The sequence below is a fragment of the Urocitellus parryii genome, chromosome 3, assembly GCF_045843805.1.
Source record: "Urocitellus parryii isolate mUroPar1 chromosome 3, mUroPar1.hap1, whole genome shotgun sequence".
Lineage (NCBI taxonomy): Eukaryota > Metazoa > Chordata > Mammalia > Rodentia > Sciuridae > Urocitellus > Urocitellus parryii.
The window spans coordinates 19,077,811-19,099,908 of NC_135533.1; the positions used below are offsets into that span (position 1 = coordinate 19,077,811).

A 22,098-nucleotide genomic window follows, 5' to 3' on the forward strand; every position below is an offset into this window, starting at 1 on the left:
CACAGGGCAACTCTTAGACAATACAAAGAGGTAGAGATAATACCATGCATCTTGTCTGATCATAATGGAATGAAACTGAAAATCAATGATAAAAGAAGAAAGGAAAAATCAAACATCACCTGGAGAATGAACAATAGGTTGCTGAGTGATCAATGGGTTTTAGAAGACATCAAGGAGGAAATTAAAAAATTCCTAGAGTTAAATGAAAACACAGACACAACATATCGGAATCTATGGGACACATTGAAAGCAGTTCTAAGAGGAAAATTCATTGCTTGGAGTTCATTCCTCAAAAAAAGAAAAAACCAACAAATAAATGATCTCATACTTCATCTCAAAATCCTAGAAAAAGAAGAGCAAAACAACAGCAAAAGAAGTAGAAGGCAAGAAATAATTAAAATCAGAGCTGAAATTAATGAAATTGAAACAAAAGAAACAATTGAAAAAATTGACAAAACTAAAAGCTGGTTCTTTGAAAAAATAAATAAAATTGACAGACCCTTAGCCATGCTAATGAAGAGAAGAAGAGAGAGAACCCAAATTACTAGCATACGGGATGAAAAAGGCAATATCACAACAGACACTTCAGAAATACAGAAGATAATAAGAAAGTACTTTGAATCCTTATACTCCAATAAAATAGAAGATAGTGAAGGCATAGATAAATTCCTTGAGTCTTATGATCTGCCCAGATTGAGCCAGGAGGATATAGACAACCTAAACAGACCAATAACAATAGAGGAAATAGAAGAAACCATCAAAAGACTACCAACTAAGAAAAGCCCAGGACCGGATGGGTATACAGCAGAGTTTTACAAAACCTTTAAAGAGGAACTAACACCAATACTTTTCAAGCTATTTCAGGAAATAGAAAAAGAGGGAGAACTTCCAAATTCGTTCTACGAGGCCAACATCACCCTGATTCCGAAACCAGACAAAGACACTTCAAAGAAAGAAAACTACAGACCAATATCTCTAATGAACCTTGATGCAAAAATCCTCAATAAAATTCTGGCGAATCGGATTCAAATACATATCAAAAAAATTATACACCATGATCAAGTAGGATTCATCCCTGGTATGCAAGGTTGGTTCAATATACGGAAATCAATAAATGTTATCCACCACATCAATAGACTTAAAAATAAGAACCATATGATCATCTCGATAGATGCAGAAAAAGCTTTCGACAAAGTACAGCATCCCTTTATGTTCAAAACTCTAGAAAAATTAGGGATAACTGGATCATACCTCAACATCGTAAAAGCAATCTATGATAAGCCACAGGCCAGCATCATTCTGAATGGAGAAAAATTGAAGGCATTCCCTCTAAGATCTGGTACAAGACAGGGATGCCCTCTCTCACCACTTCTGTTCAACATAGTCCTCGAAACACTGGCCAGAGCAATTAGGCAGACGAAAGAAATTAAAGGCATAAAAATAGGAAAAGAAGAACTTAAATTATCACTATTTGCAGATGATATGATTCTATACCTAGCAGACCCAAAAGGGTCTACAAAGAAGCTATTAGAGCTAATAAACGAATTCAGCAAAGTGGCAGGATATAAGATCAACACGCATAAATCAAAGGCATTCCTGTATCTCAGCGACAAATCCTCTGAAACGGAAATGAGGACAACTACTCCATTCACAATATCCCCCCAAAAAATAAAATACTTGGGAATCAACCTAACAAAAGAGGTGAAAGATTTATACAATGAAAATTACAGAACCCTAAAGAAAGACATAGAAGAAGACCTTAGAAGATGGAAAAATATACCCTGCTCATGGATAGGCAGAACTAACATCATCAAAATGGCGATATTACCAAAAGTCCTATATAAGTTCAATGCAATGCCAATCAAAATCCCAACAGCATATCTTGTAGAAATCGATAAAAGAATCATGAAATTCATATGGAATAATAAAAGACCCAGAATAGCAAAAACAATACTAAGCAGGAAGTGTGAATCAGGCGGTATAGCGATACCAGACTTCAAACTATACTACAGAGCAATAGTAACAAAAACAGCATGGTACTGGTACCAAAACAGGCGGGTGGACCAATGGTACAGAATAGAGGACACAGTAACCAATCCACAAAACTACAACTATCTTATTTTTGATAAAGGGGCTAAAAGCATGCAATGGAGGAAGGATAGCATCTTCAACAAATGGTGCTGGGAAAACTGGAAATCCATTTGCACCAAAATGAATCTGAATCCCTATCTCTCGCCGTGCACAAAAGTTAACTCAAAATGGATCAAGGAGCTTGATATTAAATCAGAGACATGGCATCTGATAGAAGAAAAAGTTGGTTATGATCTACACGCTGTGGGATCGGGCTCCAAATTCCTCAATAGGACACCCATAGCGCTAGAGTTAACAAATAGAATCAACAAATGGGACTTACTCAAACTAAAAAGTTTTTTCTCAGCAAAAGAAACAATAAGAGAGATAAACAGGGAGCCTACATCCTGGGAACAAATCTTTACTCCACACACTTCAGATAGAGCCCTAATAACCAGAATATACAAAGAACTCAAAAAATTAGACAATAAGATAACAAATAACCCAATCAATAAATGGGCCAAGGACCTGAACAGACACTTCTCAGAGGAGGACATACAATCAATCAACAAGTACATGAAAAAATGCTCACCATCTCTAGCAGTCAGAGAAATGCAAATCAAAACTACCCTAAGATACCATCTCACTCCAGTAAGACTGGCAGCCATTAGGAAGTCAAACAACAATAAGTGCTGGAGAGGATGCGGGGAAAAGGGCACTCTTGTTCATTGCTGGTGGGACTGCAAATTGGTGCAGCCAATTTGGAAAGCAGTATGGAGATTTCTTGGAAAGCTGGGAATGGAACCACCATTTGACCCAGCTATTCCCCTTCTCGGTCTATTCCCTAAAGCCCTAACAAGAGCATGCTACAGGGACACTGCTACATCGATGTTCATAGCAGCTCAATTCACGATAGCAAGACTGTGGAACCAGCCTAGATGCCCTTCAATAGATGAATGGATAAAAAAATGTGGCATTTATATACTATGGAGTATTACTCTGCATTAAAAAATGACAAAATCATAGAATTTGGAGGGAAATGGATGGCATTAGAGCAGATTATGCTAAGTGAAGCTAGTCAATCTTTAAAAAACAAATACCAAATGACTCCTTTGATATAAGGGGAGTAAACAAGGACAGGGTAGGGACGAAGAGCTTGAGAAGAAGATTTACATTAAACAGGGATGAGAGGTGGGAGGGAAAGGGAGTGAGAAGGGAAATTGCATGGAAATGGAAGGCGATCCTCAGGGTTATACAAAATGTCATATAAGAGGAAAGGAGGGGCAAGACAAGATAATACAAATGGAAGAAATGATTTACAGTAGAAGGGGTAGAGAGAGAAAAGGGGAGGGGAGGGGAGGGGAGGGGAGGGGGGATAGTAGAGAATAGGACAGACAGCAGAATACATCAGACACTAGAAAGGCAATATGTCAATCAATGGAAGGGAAACTGATGTGATACAGCAATTTGTATACGGGGTAAAAGCGGGAGTTCATAATCCACGTGAATCAACCGTGTAATATGATGTATTAAGAACTATGTAATGTTATGAACGACCAATAAAATAAAAAAATAAATAAAATAAATAAATAAATAAAAAAAATAAATAAATGTATGTTAGAATTTAAAAAAAAAAAAAAAAGTTCAGGGGGGTGCCATGATGCTTAAGGCTCTGGTTTTGGGTTTGAAGGAACAAAGTAGGATTGTGGCAGTCTCATTTATGAGTTGTTCAGTCTAGCGAAGGGCAACAGGATTCCAGGCACTGGTGCTCTGGTCTCTCTCCAGTGTACCACCTGCCTTATTTCACCCTCTGGCCAGCAGCCATGGCCTGCCACTCATAGGGTAGAAAATTTATCTTCACCTCTAACAATCAAGTTTAATCTTTAAAGATATAGGTTACAAAGTTGAAAGCTGTAGTATCACTTTCTTTTTCTTTTTTTTTTTTCCCTTATAAAAGGTATCATCTGGTGCATTCCTGTATCAACAAAGATCCTTCAAGTTCAGATCCTGATATAGGATCAATAATAGGTCTGTACTTGGACCCAAAGCAGAGGCCTAGGAGATGATTTACAGTGGAATCATCAAACAGACATCCTTCTCATAGATGTCAGGGATCATTCCCATTGGGGAGCTGACCATGTGTATAGTATTCTTGCCAAACAGCTGGAACTTATAATGGATGAGTTGCTCTCAAAGCCAGCACTGGGTCAGATGATGGGCTGGCATGACTTGGTCCATGTGTGGGCATCCAGCAGGGACATGGCATGGTACTTCATGAGGTAGGCAAGGCACAAAGTGGCTGAGCGGCTCACGCCAGCGGCACAGTGTAGCAGTGTACGGCCCTGCTTCATTTCCACACTGTGGATGTGGTCGGCAATGGGGTCAAAGAAGTCATAGAGCTTGGAGATGGGTGCGTCAGCCACAGGCACCTGTGTATACTGGATATCCTCATAGATGGTATTTACAACCTCTACTGAGACATTGATGACTGAAGTGATCTGGTTGCTGGACAGCAAGAGCTTGTTGTTGGCAGCTACACCATTGCTGATGTACAGGCTTCTGGTGATCTGTGAGAGGCCGCTGATTGAGGGCTGCCGGAACTGAACTGGGAAGGTGCACAGGGGTGCTGTCATCAAGGTGGTGGGTCAGCAGTTGGTGGCCTGCATTTTTCTAAGCTGTGTCCCTGGAAAACTCTCTCCAGTAGGAGTACAAGGGGGTTCATTCATGAAGAAGTGGCACCGATTATCCCCAGCCAAGGTTCTCAAAGAGAGAGAACCACAATCCCTGCCGGCCCAGCAATCTGATTTCCATAATAATGGTTTCTCCTGGGGGGGGGGAGACGTCTGCCCAAGTTCTAATTTTTAAAATGTGCATAAAGCTGGGCACAATGGCACACACCTGTAATCCCAGCAACTCAAGTTCAAGGCCAGCCTTAGCAACTTAATGAAGACCCTCAGCAATTTAGTGAGATCCCGTCTCCTAAGAAAAACAGACAAACAAACTGGGGATGTAGCTTAGTGGTAAAGTGCTCCTGGGTACAATCTCCAGTACCAAAAACAACAACAACAACAAATAGAACTATCACTGGACTCTGGTTTTAAATTGCTTCATATGTATAATGTTCCTACATCTTTATATACCTCCAAATAATCTCATGAATTATTTGTGGGGTTGTGTGCATAAATAATAATGTGTAAAAATGTGGATGAAAAAATGCATCAGTTAAGGGTCCAGCCAGGATAGGAACTGCACTAATTTTAATTTTTTTTTTAATAGTACTAGGGATGAAACCAGGGCCTCACACATGCTAGGCAAGCACTCTATCACTGACCTACACCCCAGTCCAACACTGATTTTTGAACATTGGATATTAATTCAAATTGTCTGCACAAGTGAGGGAAGAACTGGGATGAGAGACAGGATGAGTTAGCAATAGCAGGAAAAAACACTGCCCCTAGGGATAGAGGACATAGAAGGAAGCAGTGTTTCCTAATCTCTGAAGCTGTGTCATGCGGTAGGAGATAGAATCATGGTGGAGGCTGCCAGGCATGGGACCACAAGAAAAATAGAGGAAATCTAACTTCTAATGGAGAGACCTCTCAAAGAGAAAACATTGGGCTTTTCCCTTCCCCCAGCCCTCTAATCTCCTAACAGTACACCCCATTTAAGCAATCCCAGAGGAAACCATCTGACTAGGAAGTCTGGAAATCCAGGTGTTGACCTCCTCTCCCCACCATCCTGCAGAATGGAAGAAGGTAAGACTAGGAAGTTGATCTGTAAGTAAGTAGGCACAGAACAAACAGAGGATGAGGTGACTCAGGAATCTGAGGATGGACATTAATTCTGGGGAGTCAAGAAAATGAGAAGAGAAGTGGTCCTCAACTTTATTAGTAACCACTTATTTCTTTATGCTTTCTTTTCATTTTTAAGCTGGAGACTTGATTCAGTAGTACAGCACTTGCTTAGCATGCATGAGGCCCTGGGTTTGGTCCCCAAAGTCTCAAAAAAATTTTTTTTAATTTGAAGTAAGTCAGATGCTCACTATGTTATCTTCGGGACATACTATATAACTGGAATTTTTCATAAGTGTTGAGAGCCACAGCCGAAGGGGCCCCAGCAAACTTCCAGCTGCCAGCAAACTTCTAGCTGCCAACTGATTGGCTCCTCTGCGGTGATGCTCATTGGGCTGTTTCCCCGCCCTTTCAGACCAGGGAGCTGCTCATCGGGGGACTTTTTTTGGCTCCGCCCACATGACCCAGCCAATCAGCCTCAAGAGCAGGAGGAGTAGGGGAGGTTAAGAGGCTTGTGGGAAGCCGGTGGTGGCAGTTGGGCTCTGAGGTTTTTCCTGAGGAGCTGTGTGGTTTGGTGTGAGAGTTCTAAAAATAAAGTTCGTTTCTTTTGACAAGTGGCTCCTGAATTGTGTCTAGCCAGACTGTGGCACATAAGGAAAAATACTATAGAACCAGGCCTAGCAGCACATGCCTGAAATCCTAGGGAGACTTAGGAGGCTGAAGCAGGAGGAATGCAAGTTTGAGGTCAGCCTTGGCAACTTAGTGAGTCTGTCTCAAAACAAAAAGGGCTGGAGATATAGCTCTTTGGTAGAGTGCCCCCTGAGTTCAATCCCCTGTGCTAGGGGTAAAAAGGAAACTTGGTTCAGCCACTTACTCCCCGGTTTACCTTGAGCAGGTTCCCAGACCTCCCTGAGCCTCCATTTCCTCTTCTGAAAAACTGGAGTGATGAAAGTTGAATTCAGTGAGCTCACAGAGAGGAAAAGCACTTCAAGGTGTATGGGTGCACAGTGAACTTTCAGTACACATTGATTACTTTCATTATTTTTTTATTATTTTTATTTTTGCATCCTCAATGGTAGCAGAGCCCTGTTGTTTAACAAACATTTGTTCAGATCAAATAAGTGGAAGAAATAGTCATTTGCTCATCTGAGTCATACTTCCCTGTGATAAGCCTTTCCTTGGTTCAACATATGGATCTAAATAAAACCTTGCTTAGGGGGAGGGAGGAGAAGGAAAGAAGGTTCCGGGAAGGAGATTGAGCAACTAATATTGCGTGCATGGACCATTATGTACAATTATAATCCACTAATAAACTATTTTTTTCTAATTTTGCCTAGATTCTGACAAGATCAAGCACAATATAATTTCATATAAATTTAGTTAAAATGGACCTCAGGGAGAGCAAATTCTTTCTCTTCAGTGAAGAGAAAGAATCCACCAGGTGTCTCATCAGGAGATTCAGCTTCAGTAATCGGCATTGAAGGGGTAGTCCGGCAAATTAGCCTGGCTGCAGAAACAAGCAGAGAGAATGTGTTCCACAAAAGCAGCAACTGTGGTCTAACAAACCAGTCTTCTCTGATGCTCCCTCAGCCACCTTCCCCCAAGACTCTGTGAGGACTAAGTAGGGAGCTCATACCTTGACCTTCCTTCAAATCAGTGGGAGAGGTATTTAAGAAAAGCAGGCAGGCAAGTAAGTAGTGACCAGGGCACCAGAATGAAATCATAATTCAATGGCTTCCACCAGGCCTGGCACCTTACAAGTGTTGTCAATTCATTCTCACAACACTGAGAGTTGGGAATAACAGTGGAATTGATGCTTGACTTAACAACACAGGTAAAGGACTCAGGATTCCCGGTACATTCTGAGCCAACATTCCATAGATGTTTGCTGTAATTACTACTACCCTCCGTATTTTGTAGATACAGAAGCCAACTTGATGAAGTTACCACACAGCTGGTAAGTAAACGGTGGGGCTGGGAGGAGAAGCCAGGTAGGTTTACTCCTGAATCCTCCAGTCCAACTCTGTATTTGACATTCCCTCTTAGATGTCTAATGGCATCATAAACATGTTAAGTCAAATCCTGCCAGCCCTCGGTTCAAAATCCTCCAATGGTTTCTCAGCTCAGAGCTAAAATGAAAGTCCCTCTCATGGTTTACGCCCTCTGTGTCTGCTCTGAGCCTGGACACCTCTCTCCAGCCTCATCCCTCCTACTCTTCCTGTCATCCATTCCACTCCAGCCTCACTGCCCTCTCTATTCAAATGCTCCAAACACATTCTCACCTCAAGGCCCTTGAAATTGCTGCTTTCACTGCCCAAAACACTCTTCTTCCCCAAATCCACATGGATTATTTTTTACTTTCTTCAGGTTTCTGCTCAACTGTCACCTTATCAGCAAAACCTTCCCTCACCTACTCAATATTAAGTCCCAACCTCCCCAGGACCCACCTCTTCCTATCCCCTTTACCCTTCTTTATTTTCCTGTATAATTTGTTACTATCTGACATATATATTTTGAGTTACTTTTGTTCTCCCTAACTAGAATTTAAGACTGTGGCAGCAGGAACTTTGTACAAAGTGTGATCTCCCAAACACCTAGAAAATGCCTGGCACATTGTAGATGACCAGTAAACTGCTGAGTGAATGAATGAATGGAAACTTCTGCCTCCTACAGAGCAATGACACCTCTTCTCTTGAAATTCTAGCTCTACATTCAGAAGTTCAGATAATGAGCAGCAATTAGGAATATGTCTTTCCAGAATGATTCCCCAGGACTCCAATAGGGGTACTCAAAAACAACAAGAAAATAGTACTAAAAGACAAATATAGATGCGGCTGCCTTCCAATCTTTCCAGCTAATCCTCTACCTCTTCAAAACAAACAAAACCCCATGATCTTTCTTATTAACCCATTGACACTTACTCAGTCAGGTTACAGATCCTCCAGTTTCTGTTGAAGCTGAGTAAGGTCGCCATCTCCTCATCACTCAATTTGAAGTCAAAGACCTGGAAAGGAAAAGAATTCCAAAACATCCTTGGCAAGACAATTCCTGGGATTTGAGATCTCCAGTTATTTTAGCAGGGAGTAAGCTCATATCTGTAGCACAAACTGGCCACAGGAGTCCAGATGTCCTTTGTATGTCAAGTGGATATAAATTTTTCTCTAAATTGGGCCCCACACAAAGACTGTAGTATTTAGCTAGATGTGGTGGTATGTGCCATAATTCTAGCTACCTGGGAGACTGAAACAGGAGGAAACCAAGTTTAAGGTCAGCCTGGGCAATTTAGCAAGACCCCCCCCCCTTAAAAAAGTGAGGGAGGCTGGGGATATAGCTCAGTGATAAAGTGTCCTTGGCTTAGATCCCCAGTCTCTTTTTCTGCCCCACCCCCATTTCTCCCTTCCCCCCCACACCAGACTCTGCAGTATTTATAGGGTGTAATGTGCCCAAAGGAGGGATAGCAGACTTGTAGGTATTAAACCTCAGTTTATACGGCATCCTGTTCACATAGGTTCTTCTAGAAGGACAGTTCTTCAAGTACAGTCCATCTCTCATCTGCTGCTAGGCGGTCTCTCGGGTGGCCCATGACCTGACTGCTCAAGGGCAACTAGGAACCTTCTCAGTGGGCTCAGATCTGACAGGGCTTCTCTGTCACTGCCCTAGCACATCCTGTGATCATTTCTCTCAGCTCTGAGGCCAGATTCCTGACTTAAGAGTGGAGAAGATGGTGGGAGCCACTAATACACAGGGATGAGATGAAAAACCTGGAGAGAGAGTCCCCCTTGCCGCCTCCTCCACTGGGGAATAGCAGGTGATCAGATAGATCTCACCTGAAAGTTCTCGAGAATACGTTCTGGGGTCACAGACTTGGGGATCACCACCACATTCCTCTGGATATGCAACCGGATCAGAACCTGTAAAGAAAGAGGACTTCATATTTCTACTTGTCCACAAGGACCCCCCTCTCCCAGAAAAAGGAAAAATAAAATATCTCTGTAGCTCACTGAGGCTTTAGCTACAACAGTGAATGTTGGACCAAGTGCTTAACCATTAGAGACACTGGCCAGTTCTCCCCTTCCCTCCCTAACTAGCAGGTTATGGGAAAACCCTATGGTTTTCCTTGTTTAGAAACGAAGGTGTCCTTAGAGGTCATAAGGCTGACATGTGGTACAGACGGCATATGAACCCCAAACCATTCTCTGTGGTTCAGCTAGACAACTTGGTAGGAAGCCAATAGACAGAGGCCATACTTGTGTTAGAGTTTGGACCTGGAATACCCCCAAAGGCTCATGGATTGAAGGCTCGGTCCCCAAGTGTGGCACTATTTGGAGGTGGTGGAAACTTCAGAGAGCTGTGAACCTAGTTGGAAGTAGGTCACTGGCCTTTGTTTGAAGGGTCTCTCTTTCTCTTTCTCTCCCTCTCTCTCATTCCCCCCCCGGCCCCGCACCTATGATGTCAGCACCTTTGCTCCACCACACCTGGCCCATACATGGCTCACCAAGGCCCAAAGTGATGAGGCCAAATGACCACAGACTGAAATATTGAAACCCTGAGCCAAAATAAATCTTTTCTCCTTTCCGTTGATTTTCTCAACAACAGAAAGCTGACTAATAAACCTTGTTTCATTGACACCCACTGTATTTCCTGGGGGTCCTAACAAGACTTCCAAGAAGGCACATGAGTGTGCTTCACTTCCTGTTTCCCTCCCCTCTAATGAGTCAAATGAAGACAATACAAGGAATAAAACAGAAGACTGTAGAATGAATGGATTGCTGGATAAAGAGAAAAAGCAAAAAAACCCCACATTGTACCTGGGCCGGGGATTTTTTGTGCCTTGCAGCAATCTCCTTGATCTTAGGGTCCTCCAATAGTGAAGGGTCTTCGGGTTTAGCCCTAGAAGCAGAAAGTTAGCTGTTATGAATAATCACCATGGTTACCAAATGCATAAGCACATCACTCCAATGTCAATCTCGAGGCTAGGCATCAGAGCCTTCTCCATTTGAGACACCAACAGGAGAAACCCAGAAGCTCTGTGTCTTTCCCATGAGCCAGTCCATCCACGGGCTCTGGAGCCTCAGCATTTCACCAAGCCTGGTCTAGCACTGGAGTATTCTCAGAGGGTCAGAAGTGTTGCACTTTCTTTTTAAACTCCCATTCTTTCCCACCATAATCCCATTTGGAGGGGTTAAGCACATTGCCTTAGACACATTTTTCTTTCTGGTGACTTACAGATTCATACCAAACTCAACTAGTTATAAAGTAATGTTTTTAAGAGTACTAAGACAAAGACCCACCACTCAGAAGCCTCACCAAGGTCTATCTGGAGAGCCCAGGGGGCTGTAGGCTGTAACAGTGATGCCCTTAGAATGGCAATATTGGATCAGTTTCTCCTGGGTGAGGTATGGGTGGCACTCGACCTGCAAGTATGAACAATCTCCATCATTAGGAAAGTTTGCTTGCATTTTGAATGGTTCACAGAACGTTCTACACACAATATATTGACAGACTTACTAAACCAGACCCTGAGATCTGTCTTCCACCACCCTGAAAGCATCATTACCACTGATCCCTGAGACTAGACTCAGTATATAGCATTGGACTTGCCTCCTAATGTTAAGTAGTAATAGGGCAGGACCCTTTCGTTGAATAGAATTTACCTGGTTAGTCACTGGTTTATATTTGAGTCCAGGCTTATTCAAGATCTTTTCAATCTGGAAGTGGTTGAAGTTGGAAACACCAAGAGCTTTCACCAACCCCTCATCCACCAGCTCCTCCATGACCTGCAATGAAAAGGAATAGTGAATACATATGACAAAGTTGACCTATCAAATTAATGCACTCAATTTAATGCAAAAACGAATGCTGAAATCTCAAGCTATTTTGTGAGTCTTGCCAAAATTTTCATTTTGAGCCCATTCACATAAACCACTATATTGTTCATTATATCATTAAACCTGAAAACTTCCTCAAACAGAATGTGACTTGTGGCAAGAAAATAAATATGTTGATATTTTTCTAAGTTAACTAGAATTCAAATTTCTTTTTATGGCCACAATTTTGTCATTAGCAAAGAGAAAATAGTATCTATTCTTGAAGTTTCAGGCTTAATAAGTATATTTTAGTGACTACATCAAACAAGTATTTAGACTATGTGGCTGGATAATGCCTTGAAAGGTCACTAAAGAAAAATACAACACTTATAATCCCAATGACTCCAGAAGCTGAGGCAGGAGGTTTGCAGGTTCAAGGCCAGCCTCAGCAGTTTAGCAGGATCTTCAGCAACTTAGCAATACCCTGTCTAAAAATAAAAAATTAAAAGGTCTGGGCATGGTGGTGCATACCTGTAATCCCAGCAGCTCAGGAAGCTGACATAGGAGGATCCCAAATTCAAAGCCAGCCTTAGCAACTTAGCAAGGTCCTAGGCAACTTAGTAAGACCCTGTCTCTAAATAAAATGCAGAAAAGGGCTGGTGATGTGGATCAGTGGTTAAACAACTCTGGGTTGAATCCCCAGTACCATAAATAAATAAAGGACTAGGGATGTAGCTAAGTAGTAAAGTGCCCCTGGGTTCCAGCTCACAGCTTGTATATTCATGGTGTTCTTCCACTTGGTACATAGATTTATATTTAATTATAGAAGAAGGTTGGATATTATGACAAATTGACATCTTCCTAAGATAAAGTATTTGATTTACTTCTATATATAGTCTCACGCTTCTGAGATATTATTATATGTTTTCTGGTACTGGGTAAAGCTCAGGAGTACTTAATCACCAAGCAACGTCCCCAGTCCTTTTTATTTTATTTTGAGACAGAGTCTCACTAAGTTGCTTATGGCCTCACTAAATTGCTAAGGCTGGCTTCCAATTTGCAATCCTCCTTCCTCAACCCCCTGAGTCACTGTTATTAACAGGCATGTCCAGCCCTGAGATATGAGACTTTCAATAATTTGGCATGGCTCTTAATTATATAAAGCATTGCTTCTTTTATCATTTTGACTTGCAGAACTTAACTATAAATGGCATATCCCTGCTGAGAAAATCCATTGGCAATACTACAGGTGGCAACAACCAATAGTTTTGGGTTTTTTTTTTTCTTTTTCTTTTCATGTACAACTCAGAGAGGTTGAGGACAGTCTTTAAAACCCACCCATAGAAATTCAGATAGTTTCTTCCCATACTTCCAAGTATCAAGCTTTCTGCTGTTAGCAGGCAAATTTAATGATTTACTTGCCAAAGATAATTCCTTTCAAGTGTATTTCCAGGATTGCCAACCTTGTCATTATAAAGTGATTGTTTTCCTGCTTCATTATACTTTTCCTGATATCACATCATTTTTGCTATCTAAATTTTCTTATTGCTGGTTGCTGAGGTTCAAAGCAAGAAAGCTGTGCTCATGGGTAAACATTTCTGAACAAACTTAGTGAGACTCTGTCTCAAAATAAAATAAAAACTTTGCATTTAATTTTTCATATCAATTCCAGGCTAGGACAGTTTTAACCTATTTTAAGTGGTAAAAAACAACACAAACTCAGGAAATGTGTCCCACTCAGATGATAGAACAATATGATCCCTGAAACCCTTTGTCACTATTCATTTATGACTTGTTCATTCACTTGTTTTCTGCTGGCATTTTGCAAGAGCACATGATCGTTTCAAAAAAATAAAAAAACTTCAGAAAACCTTTCATGCCTTAATTTAATTTTAGACACAAATTATGTGAATGAGGTCATATTGGATCTAGGAAGAGGGGCACTCCTTTTCCCTTATGTTTGAATGATGTGTGTTCACTTTTTGCCAAGCGCTCTGCTAAAGACCAATGCAGTTGAACTTCTTAGACAAACTTGAGTCCTGAGTCAACCCCAGCTCTGCCACACACTTGCTCCATGACCCGACAAGTTAACAACTTTTCTAGGTCTCAATCATATAATTTGTAAGTGGGAAAAGTAACTCTCCCTAGTAGCACTCCCTCTTATGGTTAGATGATTAAATTGACCATGATTAAAGTTCTTAGCATGTTGGCTACCTTAATCTTTACCATATCTTGAGGACAAATATCAGTGTGTACACACAGAGAGAGAGATTAAACCAGGGGTGCTTTACCACTGAGCTACATCCCCAGTCCTTTTTATTTTATTTAATTAAGGAATTTATTTATTTATTTATTGGTACTGGGAATTGAACCCAGGGGCACTTGACCACTGATCCACATCTCAAGCTCTGTTTTATTTTTTTATTTTGCAACAGGGTCTCTCTAAATTGCTTAGGGTCTTGCGAATTTTCTGAGGCTAGCCTTGAACTTGCCATCATCCTGCCTTAACCTCCTGAGTTTCGAGGATTACAGGAGTGTGCCACTGTACCCACCTATCTATAGTATTTTTAAAAAATAAGAAACTGAATATTTCAGGAGTTAAATAACTGATCCAAGGTTACTCAGCTAACACCTACAAACTCAAGTCAAAATGCCTTTTTAAAATTTCCTCCCATGGCTTTGGAATAGCATGTGTATCCCCCAAATTAGGGTACATTATATCTATAATCTCATTTGAGAACACAGTTTTAGCCTTGAAAATGTAAATCATGTCAGATGGACTCTGAGTCCAAAGGTGATAAGGAAGGAGTGAGAAAAACTGGAGGATAACAGTGGTGGAGTTAGACACAACGCCTCCTTCATGGAGTTTCATCCATGACCGAGGGAAATTTTTTTTTTTTCTCCCAACACACTTAGAAGAAACTGGAACCTACCTCCCAGGCATCCAAGAATGTTTCTTTACTGATGAGGTTGTTGCCTTTATCATCTTTGGGGAATAAGTCCTTCCCAGCCTGTAAAAGGAGAATAAAAAGCTTATTGTAATATGCATCTGGATACGTGGTCCTGTTGAACAAGGTTTCCAGATCCTGATTTCTACTTTTTTGGCGGGGGTGGGGTGGGCAGGGTACTGGAGTACTCAGGGGCCCTCAATCACTGAGCCACATCCCCAGCCCTATTTTGTATTTTATTTAGAGACAGGGTCTTTCTGAGTTGCTTAGCACCTCACTTTTGTGGAGACTGACTTTGAACTCATGATCTTCCCACCTCAGCCTCTTGAGCCAGTGGGATTACAGGCATGCACCACTGTGCCTGGCTCTGATTCCCATTTTTATACCCACATATGCACACTATTTTTATCAAGCTCTGGAGAACACACTTGTAGATAGTGAGTTTCAATAAAATCTCCATATCAGTCTATTGTGGCATGGAAATTCTTACATTTTATAAACTACTGGATTGATTTTACAATCCATCATTAGAATATTCTAGAAGCCATCATTATCACCATGGACATTAACTTTATATTATCAGACCCCGGATAAACTTGGAGGTAAACATTAATTTCAAGGTCAATATACAAAGGTTGAATCTCAAGGTATGGTTTTCCTAGGGAAGATGTTAACTCACTTCTGTCCTCACAGCTTCTAGGAGCCTGGGTGGCCTACCACATCACCTAGCTGACCATGAGGGAAGAGGCTGGGAATTCATGTCCCTCTCACCTCCAGGAGCAGGGCAGAAGCAGAGTCTATTTATTTAGTGAGAAATGGCTACCTTTCGGTATCACCACACTTGGGCTTTTCTCCAAGATGCCACTCCCAGGGTGTGCTTTGATTAACAGGAGTGTTGAGCCCTGAGATAATGTTATGCAAGAGTATCCCAAGAGTTCTCCTGGGAGGCACACAATCAAGACAAAGTCCACATGGCAGTTGCAGCTTATTTGGGTTGCCAGAAATCACTCTCTCTCTCAGATGCAACTGCAAGAAAACTTAAGCACGTGCCTACCTCAGTGGCCACGTGTCATCTAGGCCTCTCTTCCAGACCAGCACCTTCCTGCTCTGCACAAGAACTCCTGTCCATTGGATACCCCCATCCTGGCACAGTTATTTTCTGGCATCTATCTGCTCAGGAGTAGTTCAAACCTGAAATCCCTGGGGCCAATGAATAAGATAGACATCCAGATAGTCCAGTTTCAGATCCTTGAGGGTCTTCCGACAAGCTTCCTTCACAAGCTTCCTCTCAAAGAAGGTGCACCACAACTGCAGGGGGAGACAGCAAGGCCTGAGGACTGGGGAGAGAGAGGCTGTACCACACTCACTCTCCCTGCTTTGTGATTTGCATGATCCATCCTGAGAACAGGTCGTTTATAACTAAGGTGGTTAAGACAGTGACCCAGCACACAAAGTCCTCAGCCAAGTCTGTATTTCCTGAGATGAGCGCAATTTATTTATTTTGGTAGTGGGGATTGAACCCAGGGATGCTGTACCATTGAGCTACCCAGCCCTTTTTATACTTTATTTTGAGACAGGATCTGGCTAAACTGATGAGGCTGGCCTTGAATTTGTGATCCTTCTGCTTCAGCCTCCTAAGTCTCTGGAATTTCGGGCCTAGACACTGTGATATCAGGCCAATTTATTTTTTCACACTCTCAACATTCTGTTTCTGACGTTGGTTAAAATATTTGGCCACTAATTAAATATTTTTGTAGCTGTGTTATTCCCTTCCTTGGCTCTCAGCTGAGGGTAGGAATTGTGATTAGCTTTTACATTTCAAGCACATGTTCCCTTATTCTATACACCCGTATCTTCAAGTCTATCAGGCCCCAACTGATGATTTGATAAGGAATTTTTTCAGATGGGGCCCTGCCTACAGCTACTCTATTTATCCTACCAGAAGCACTTTCCAAGGACCTGGAACTACAGATTTTTTAGCGAATTGCTTCTAATATGGATCCAGCAGGTTTCAACTCCTTCATGTAACAATTATCCCTTTCCTTCTTTGTTATACACTTTATAACACAGTTTTTACTGGCTTGAAATAAAAAGAAATCTCTAAATGATAATAAAAAATGCTCCCACCATTTTCCAAAACCCTCTGACTAAGAACCTCAGTGCAACATCCATTGAGACCACAGTGCTGAAGGTCTGGCGTCAGGATCCATCACTGTTTGCACCCTTAGCCTCTGATCGTCACTGGGCAGAGGGATCCCATTGATAGAAAACAGGGAAGACAGGGCACTGGAGCCAGCCCCACTCAGGTGGGTGGGACTATGGCAGTATCTTTCACATGTCAGTACTCATGTGGATGTTGTATTGAGGGACGTACTAAAGGCCCACATGAAGAGAGCTGGGTTAACATGGACATAGAGGAAAGGCTGGGAGGGTTCTTGGCACTGACCACATCCACCTACTTCTGCCTGCCTTGAAGTCCAGTCCTCCCACCAAATGGGCCATACGTACCTTGCTCACAATAAAGAGGTCCTCCCGCTTCACCACCTTCTCCTGGATCTTCTCTTGGATGGCTTCTCCCACCTCATTCTCATTCTGATAGACGTAGGCACAGTCTATGTGGCGATAGCCTGCATCAATGGCCACCTTCACGGCTTCTTTGACTTTGTTCGGGGGAGACTAAAAGGCACAGAAAAGGCCATCAGTTCCTTTTCCTCCAAATCTAGGTCCCATTTGCCAGGGGAAAACAGGGAATAAAACTCACTTTGGAAAACTTTTCAAAAGAAAAACAAATTAATTAATTTTATGATTGTGACCTGGAGCCCTATCCTACCTAAAAGCCAATTCATTCCTCTGTAATTCAGGTAAGTCCTGAAGTATCTCCAGTTGCTGGAAAATATGGATAGCTTCCACTTCAGTGTTCTCAAAGCCAGGCTGAAAACTAGACCTGAAGTAACTCAGGAGGTCAGGTGTGATGGCGCACACCTGTAATCCCAGTGAGCCAGGAGGTGACCCGGGAGGCAGGGGCAGGAAGAGCACAAGTTCAAGGCTAACCTCAGCAACTTACTTAGCAAGACCTTATCTCAAAATAAAAAGTCAAAATGGCTGGGGATATAGACCAGTGGTAGAATGACCTGAGTATAAAAAAAAAAAAAAAAAAAAAAAAAGAAAAGAGAGAAAAGAGAGAGAGACACAGAGGAATGACTCAGCAAGATGAGCCATGAGGAGAGAAGGGTTCCAAAGATGGATCTTGGAAACTAGCTAAGGTGATGTCAGCATTGAGGGAAATGGTAAAAAAAAAAAAAAAAAAAAAAAAAAAAAAAGGGCAAGAGTTAAAATTCCAAGAGAGGCCAGTGAATCTGCTTCCTGAGGCCCGGGAGGTGCCTTTAGCATTTTGCCTGCTGACAATAACACAGCCAGAGTGGGACCTTCGCTCCTGACTCTGTGATGACCCAGGCTGTCTGTGATCCCAGTACTTCTCAGAGTTTAATGAGCATGACAACCACTGGGGATCTCAGTAAAGCAAATATTGATTCTGTAGCCTGGGTTGGGTCAGAGTTGTTTTGTTAAGTTACTGGGTATTGAACTCAGGGCGCTCTACCACTGTACTACACCCCGAGCCCTCCTTATTAGAGCTCTGGATCCTCACAATCACTCAGCCATCACCAAACCCAAGGCCAAGAAATGCTGAGCCCCTCTCTGCATGTCCCAGAACTAAGCAGTGTTTTAGAAGAAAAAGACTGCAGAGAGTAGCTGCCCTGTACTTTTTGTTTCTCTTTCTTCCCCTCTTTCTTTTTTTAGAAAGTCCAACTTGTGCTGGAAACTTGATACTCGCTAGTGAAGCACTCACCCTGCCCAGAAAAGCCAGTCTGTAACTTTCCAGCCTCCATCAGCCCAGAGAAATTCAGCTCTAGAGCTGAATTTCACCTCTTTAAGCCCCTGCCCCAACTGACTACAGAGAAAAGTATTCAGACAACCCTGGAGGGAAGCAGGCCTCCTAAAATTTGCATATTTACCTTCCAGGTGCCCAGACCCAAAATGGGCATCTTGGCTTTGGTGCTGAGCTCCACGAAGGTGGCCATGGTTGGTGCAGAAATGGCTTTGAGAGAGCAAATAGATGTCTGGTGTCCTGGTAATGAGGCTCACAGTCCCTTTAAATCCTGGTTAGGGAGGCTGGCCCTGGCCCAAGAGGAGGAGCCAGAGCCAAGCGCAGACACTAGAACAGGAAGTTCTTTTGTAAAATTAATTGCTGGTGCTGGGGACAAACCTCAGAGGCAGAGTGCGTGCCTGGGTTTGCATGTAGTCCTGGGTTCAACTTCCAGAATTGAGGGAAAAAAATTATTTTTATTTATTATTTTATTTATTTATATTGGTACTAGGGATTGAACCCAGAGGCGCTTAACCACGGAGCCACATCCCCAGTCCTTTTCATTTGAGACAGGATCTCCCTTAATTGCTTAGGGACTCCCTAAATTGCTGAAACTGGCTTTGAACTTGGGATTCTCAGCCTCCAGAGTGGCTGGGATTACAGGAGAGTGCCACGATGCCTGGCAAAAGAAAAAGGTTCTTGTAGTAAACCTGATTGCTGTAAATTACAGATTAACAACTCCTGCAAAATGTTCCTAGTTAAAAAAAAAAAAAAAAGTTATGAATGACTTTGTGACTGACACTTAATGGTTTGTTAACCCTTAAGTGTCACACACAATGGAAGATTCTCCAAAGATCTATTGACTTTGGCGGGGATGGACATAGTTTGTTGAGGCAAGGGAAAGTCTCTCTCTCTGGTACTGAGAATTTAATCCAGGGGCATTCAACCCCCCAAGCCACATCCCTATCCTGTTTCTATATTTTATTTAAAGACAGGGTCTCACTGAGTTGATTAGGGCCTCACTAAATTGCTGATTAGGCTCTCATTAACTTTTAGAAATACATTTACATTTATCCAACTGTAAAAAGTAACCTAAGGTTTAGGTTTGGTTAAAAAACAATTAATGATATAACTAAATCCCCAATAAAATCTGTTATCCTTATAAGTCGAAACGACCATTACAGTCAACTTTAGTTTGGAGAACACCAGCTTGATAAAATGCTTCTTTAAACCTTTTTCTTTAAAGACTTTTATACCTGGAAGATATGAGCATATTTAATATGCAAAGAAGAGTAATAATGTCATAATTATATTTATGTTTTATATTATCCAAGTCTAGATCTTAAAGAAAAATTTAGACTTTGTAATATAGTACAGTCCCCTAAAATATCAGTTGTTGTTTAACCAGTTGTACAAACCTTAATTTCTTAAGACTAGTTGTTCTAGAAAATAAAACTTAACAGACACAATATTAAGAATAAATTAATGCTTTAAGAAATCCTTGTCATTTTAAATTAAAGATTAAAATGATTTATATTAGTACATTAATATTTGATGTACATAATTAGTACATTAATATTTGACTTTAGGGAACAAACTTGAATAGTTTTAACTGATCATATTACTTCTTTTTAACCAACTTAGTGTAAGGATAGCCTTAGACTTTAGCCTAAGCAACTCCATTTTAAAAACTCCACTTTGAAACCTGCAGTCTCACCAGGCACACCTACAGAGTCCTCCAGTATGGCCCTCAGGCGTAAACAAGTCACTTCTCCCCACCCTGACAAACTCTGAGTGAAGTCTCTGGCATTGCTCTTGCCCTGATAAAAAATGAGAAGCAAGAAAATCAGGGTTTGGACCAGGAGAACAGATGCTTTAACCTCAGAACGAACGACGTCACTGAGAAATCCGGTAGCAGCTGATAGGGATTGAAAGGGTAGTCAGAAGCCCCAAAATTTAGTGTAAATGAAGGAGCAAATGAACAGACATTCAGCCAGCCAACACTGATGCACACAAGTCTGAGAGCTTGATGAGGACCTGGACTGACATCCCAACTCTTCTCATCTGCCTGATCCTCTGTGTTGTTCTCACCGCTCTCAAACTCTACAGCAGCCTCTTGACCCTGGTGAGAAAAGGACTTCTCTCTTTGACCACCTCCTCAGCCAGCCGTCAGCTCCACCCCAGGAGAAGCCTATCTTGGTTCCTGATCTGATCACCACCGTCTGAGTGCCTGTGCATCTGCTGGACCCTAAGGCTTGAGACTTTAGACCTAGCACTTGAGCTTAGCGCACAGAGGGAATGACTGTCACAAGCCTGTCATGATTAAGCATGTTTGCAGTGCTCAGAATGAATCTAGAATTGTTTGCTGTGAATTGATTATATCTATCGCAGTGCCTAGCATTAAGGATTGTCATTTTCTGGAATCCATAGAGTGGAATTGTAATCAGTGATTTGAGTGAATAAAGCATTGAAAAGGGCAGAAGCGCATGAACATTCTTCATTTCTCCCCCTCAACTGCATAAGTCGCACTTTTCGCCTATTGCAACACTTAGTTACACGCAAATCTTTTAAAATTTACCCTTTATTTATATAGATCTTTTTGTCACTTAATTAGACCCTCTATTGTTTACTTAGATGCATTATAACTTTGCCACATGAAGACTTTCTTACCTAGAAACATTTTTTATATTTAGAATCTTTAAACTTTTTTCCTATCATTTGACCCCCTTTTAAAAATTTACACTCTGAAGCAACCCTTGTAAATTTCTGAATTTAGACAAATTACTCTATTTGAAACCTGCAGGAGAAATACTTTATGATATTTACAGTACTCTATTTGAAACGCAGTTATAGAATTATACCTTTTGGTACATTTAACTCTTAATAACCAAGTTTTTAGTAATGACACAGAGCAATTTTTACCGATTTATGAAAACACCAGTAATGTTTAAGTATGTTAATTTATAGAATTGAAGGAGTTAAGAATACTTGATGTTATATTTAACAGTTAGTGCTTTCATTCTGTAAACCAATTAGATATCTCTAACAAACACATCCATGATCAATCCCACGTATGTCAAATCTAATTTACTTATTTTTAAAACCAAGACATCAGACAAGTGTATTGAATAGCATCAGCCATCTCTTTCTTGATGAAGAAAAATCCTAGAAAAAAAATGGATATTAGACATTTTATAGACATTGACATTTTATTAATTGTTTGACCACGTGAACCAAAGGTATTTGGATCACTTGTACATCTTTAGGCTTTACAATCAAGCACTTTACACACCCCCAGAGGAGAGCCCCTGATACACTTCTAAAGATTTACAGTTAGGCACTAGGAACCTCCACTGCTTTACAATCTTACAATCGACTCAAATGGAAAGAATAAATGAGGTACCTCCCAACATTATGCAGATCTGTCCTCCTTTAAAGCCACTGGATTACAGATGTGAGTCATATCAGAGCTTCTATGGGTGGGCTCCAGTTGGTCACCACAGGAGGTCCAGACCCTCACAAAGCAGAGAGCTCCCACAGCTAGAGAGGGGAGGGCACCTCTCTGCGTCAGAGGATCTGGGACACCTGTGCGCCAGAGAGCCACAGCCTTCACTGCA

The 22,098-nt window shown here is 41.5% G+C and overlaps 1 protein-coding gene and 1 pseudogene across 1 annotated transcript; both read right to left on the reverse strand.

Moving 5' to 3' along the window:
- Positions 1-4,137: 4,137 nt before the first annotated feature.
- Positions 4,138-4,703, reverse strand: LOC144253979 (dual specificity protein phosphatase 18-like; annotated as a pseudogene).
- A 2,216-nt stretch (positions 4,704-6,919) lies between these two features.
- Positions 6,920-18,760, reverse strand: Akr1b10 (aldo-keto reductase family 1 member B10). The gene is made up of 10 exons (XM_026379918.2): positions 18,630-18,760; positions 17,125-17,292; positions 15,808-15,924; positions 14,602-14,679; positions 11,516-11,638; positions 11,169-11,275; positions 10,670-10,751; positions 9,689-9,772; positions 8,783-8,865; positions 6,920-7,368 (listed from the first exon to the last, which is right to left on the reverse strand). Exons 1-10 carry the CDS (start codon positions 18,693-18,695, stop codon positions 7,326-7,328), a joined length of 951 nt encoding a protein of 316 aa, XP_026235703.2. The 5' UTR covers positions 18,696-18,760; the 3' UTR covers positions 6,920-7,325.
- Between the last annotated feature and the right edge of the window lie 3,338 nt (positions 18,761-22,098).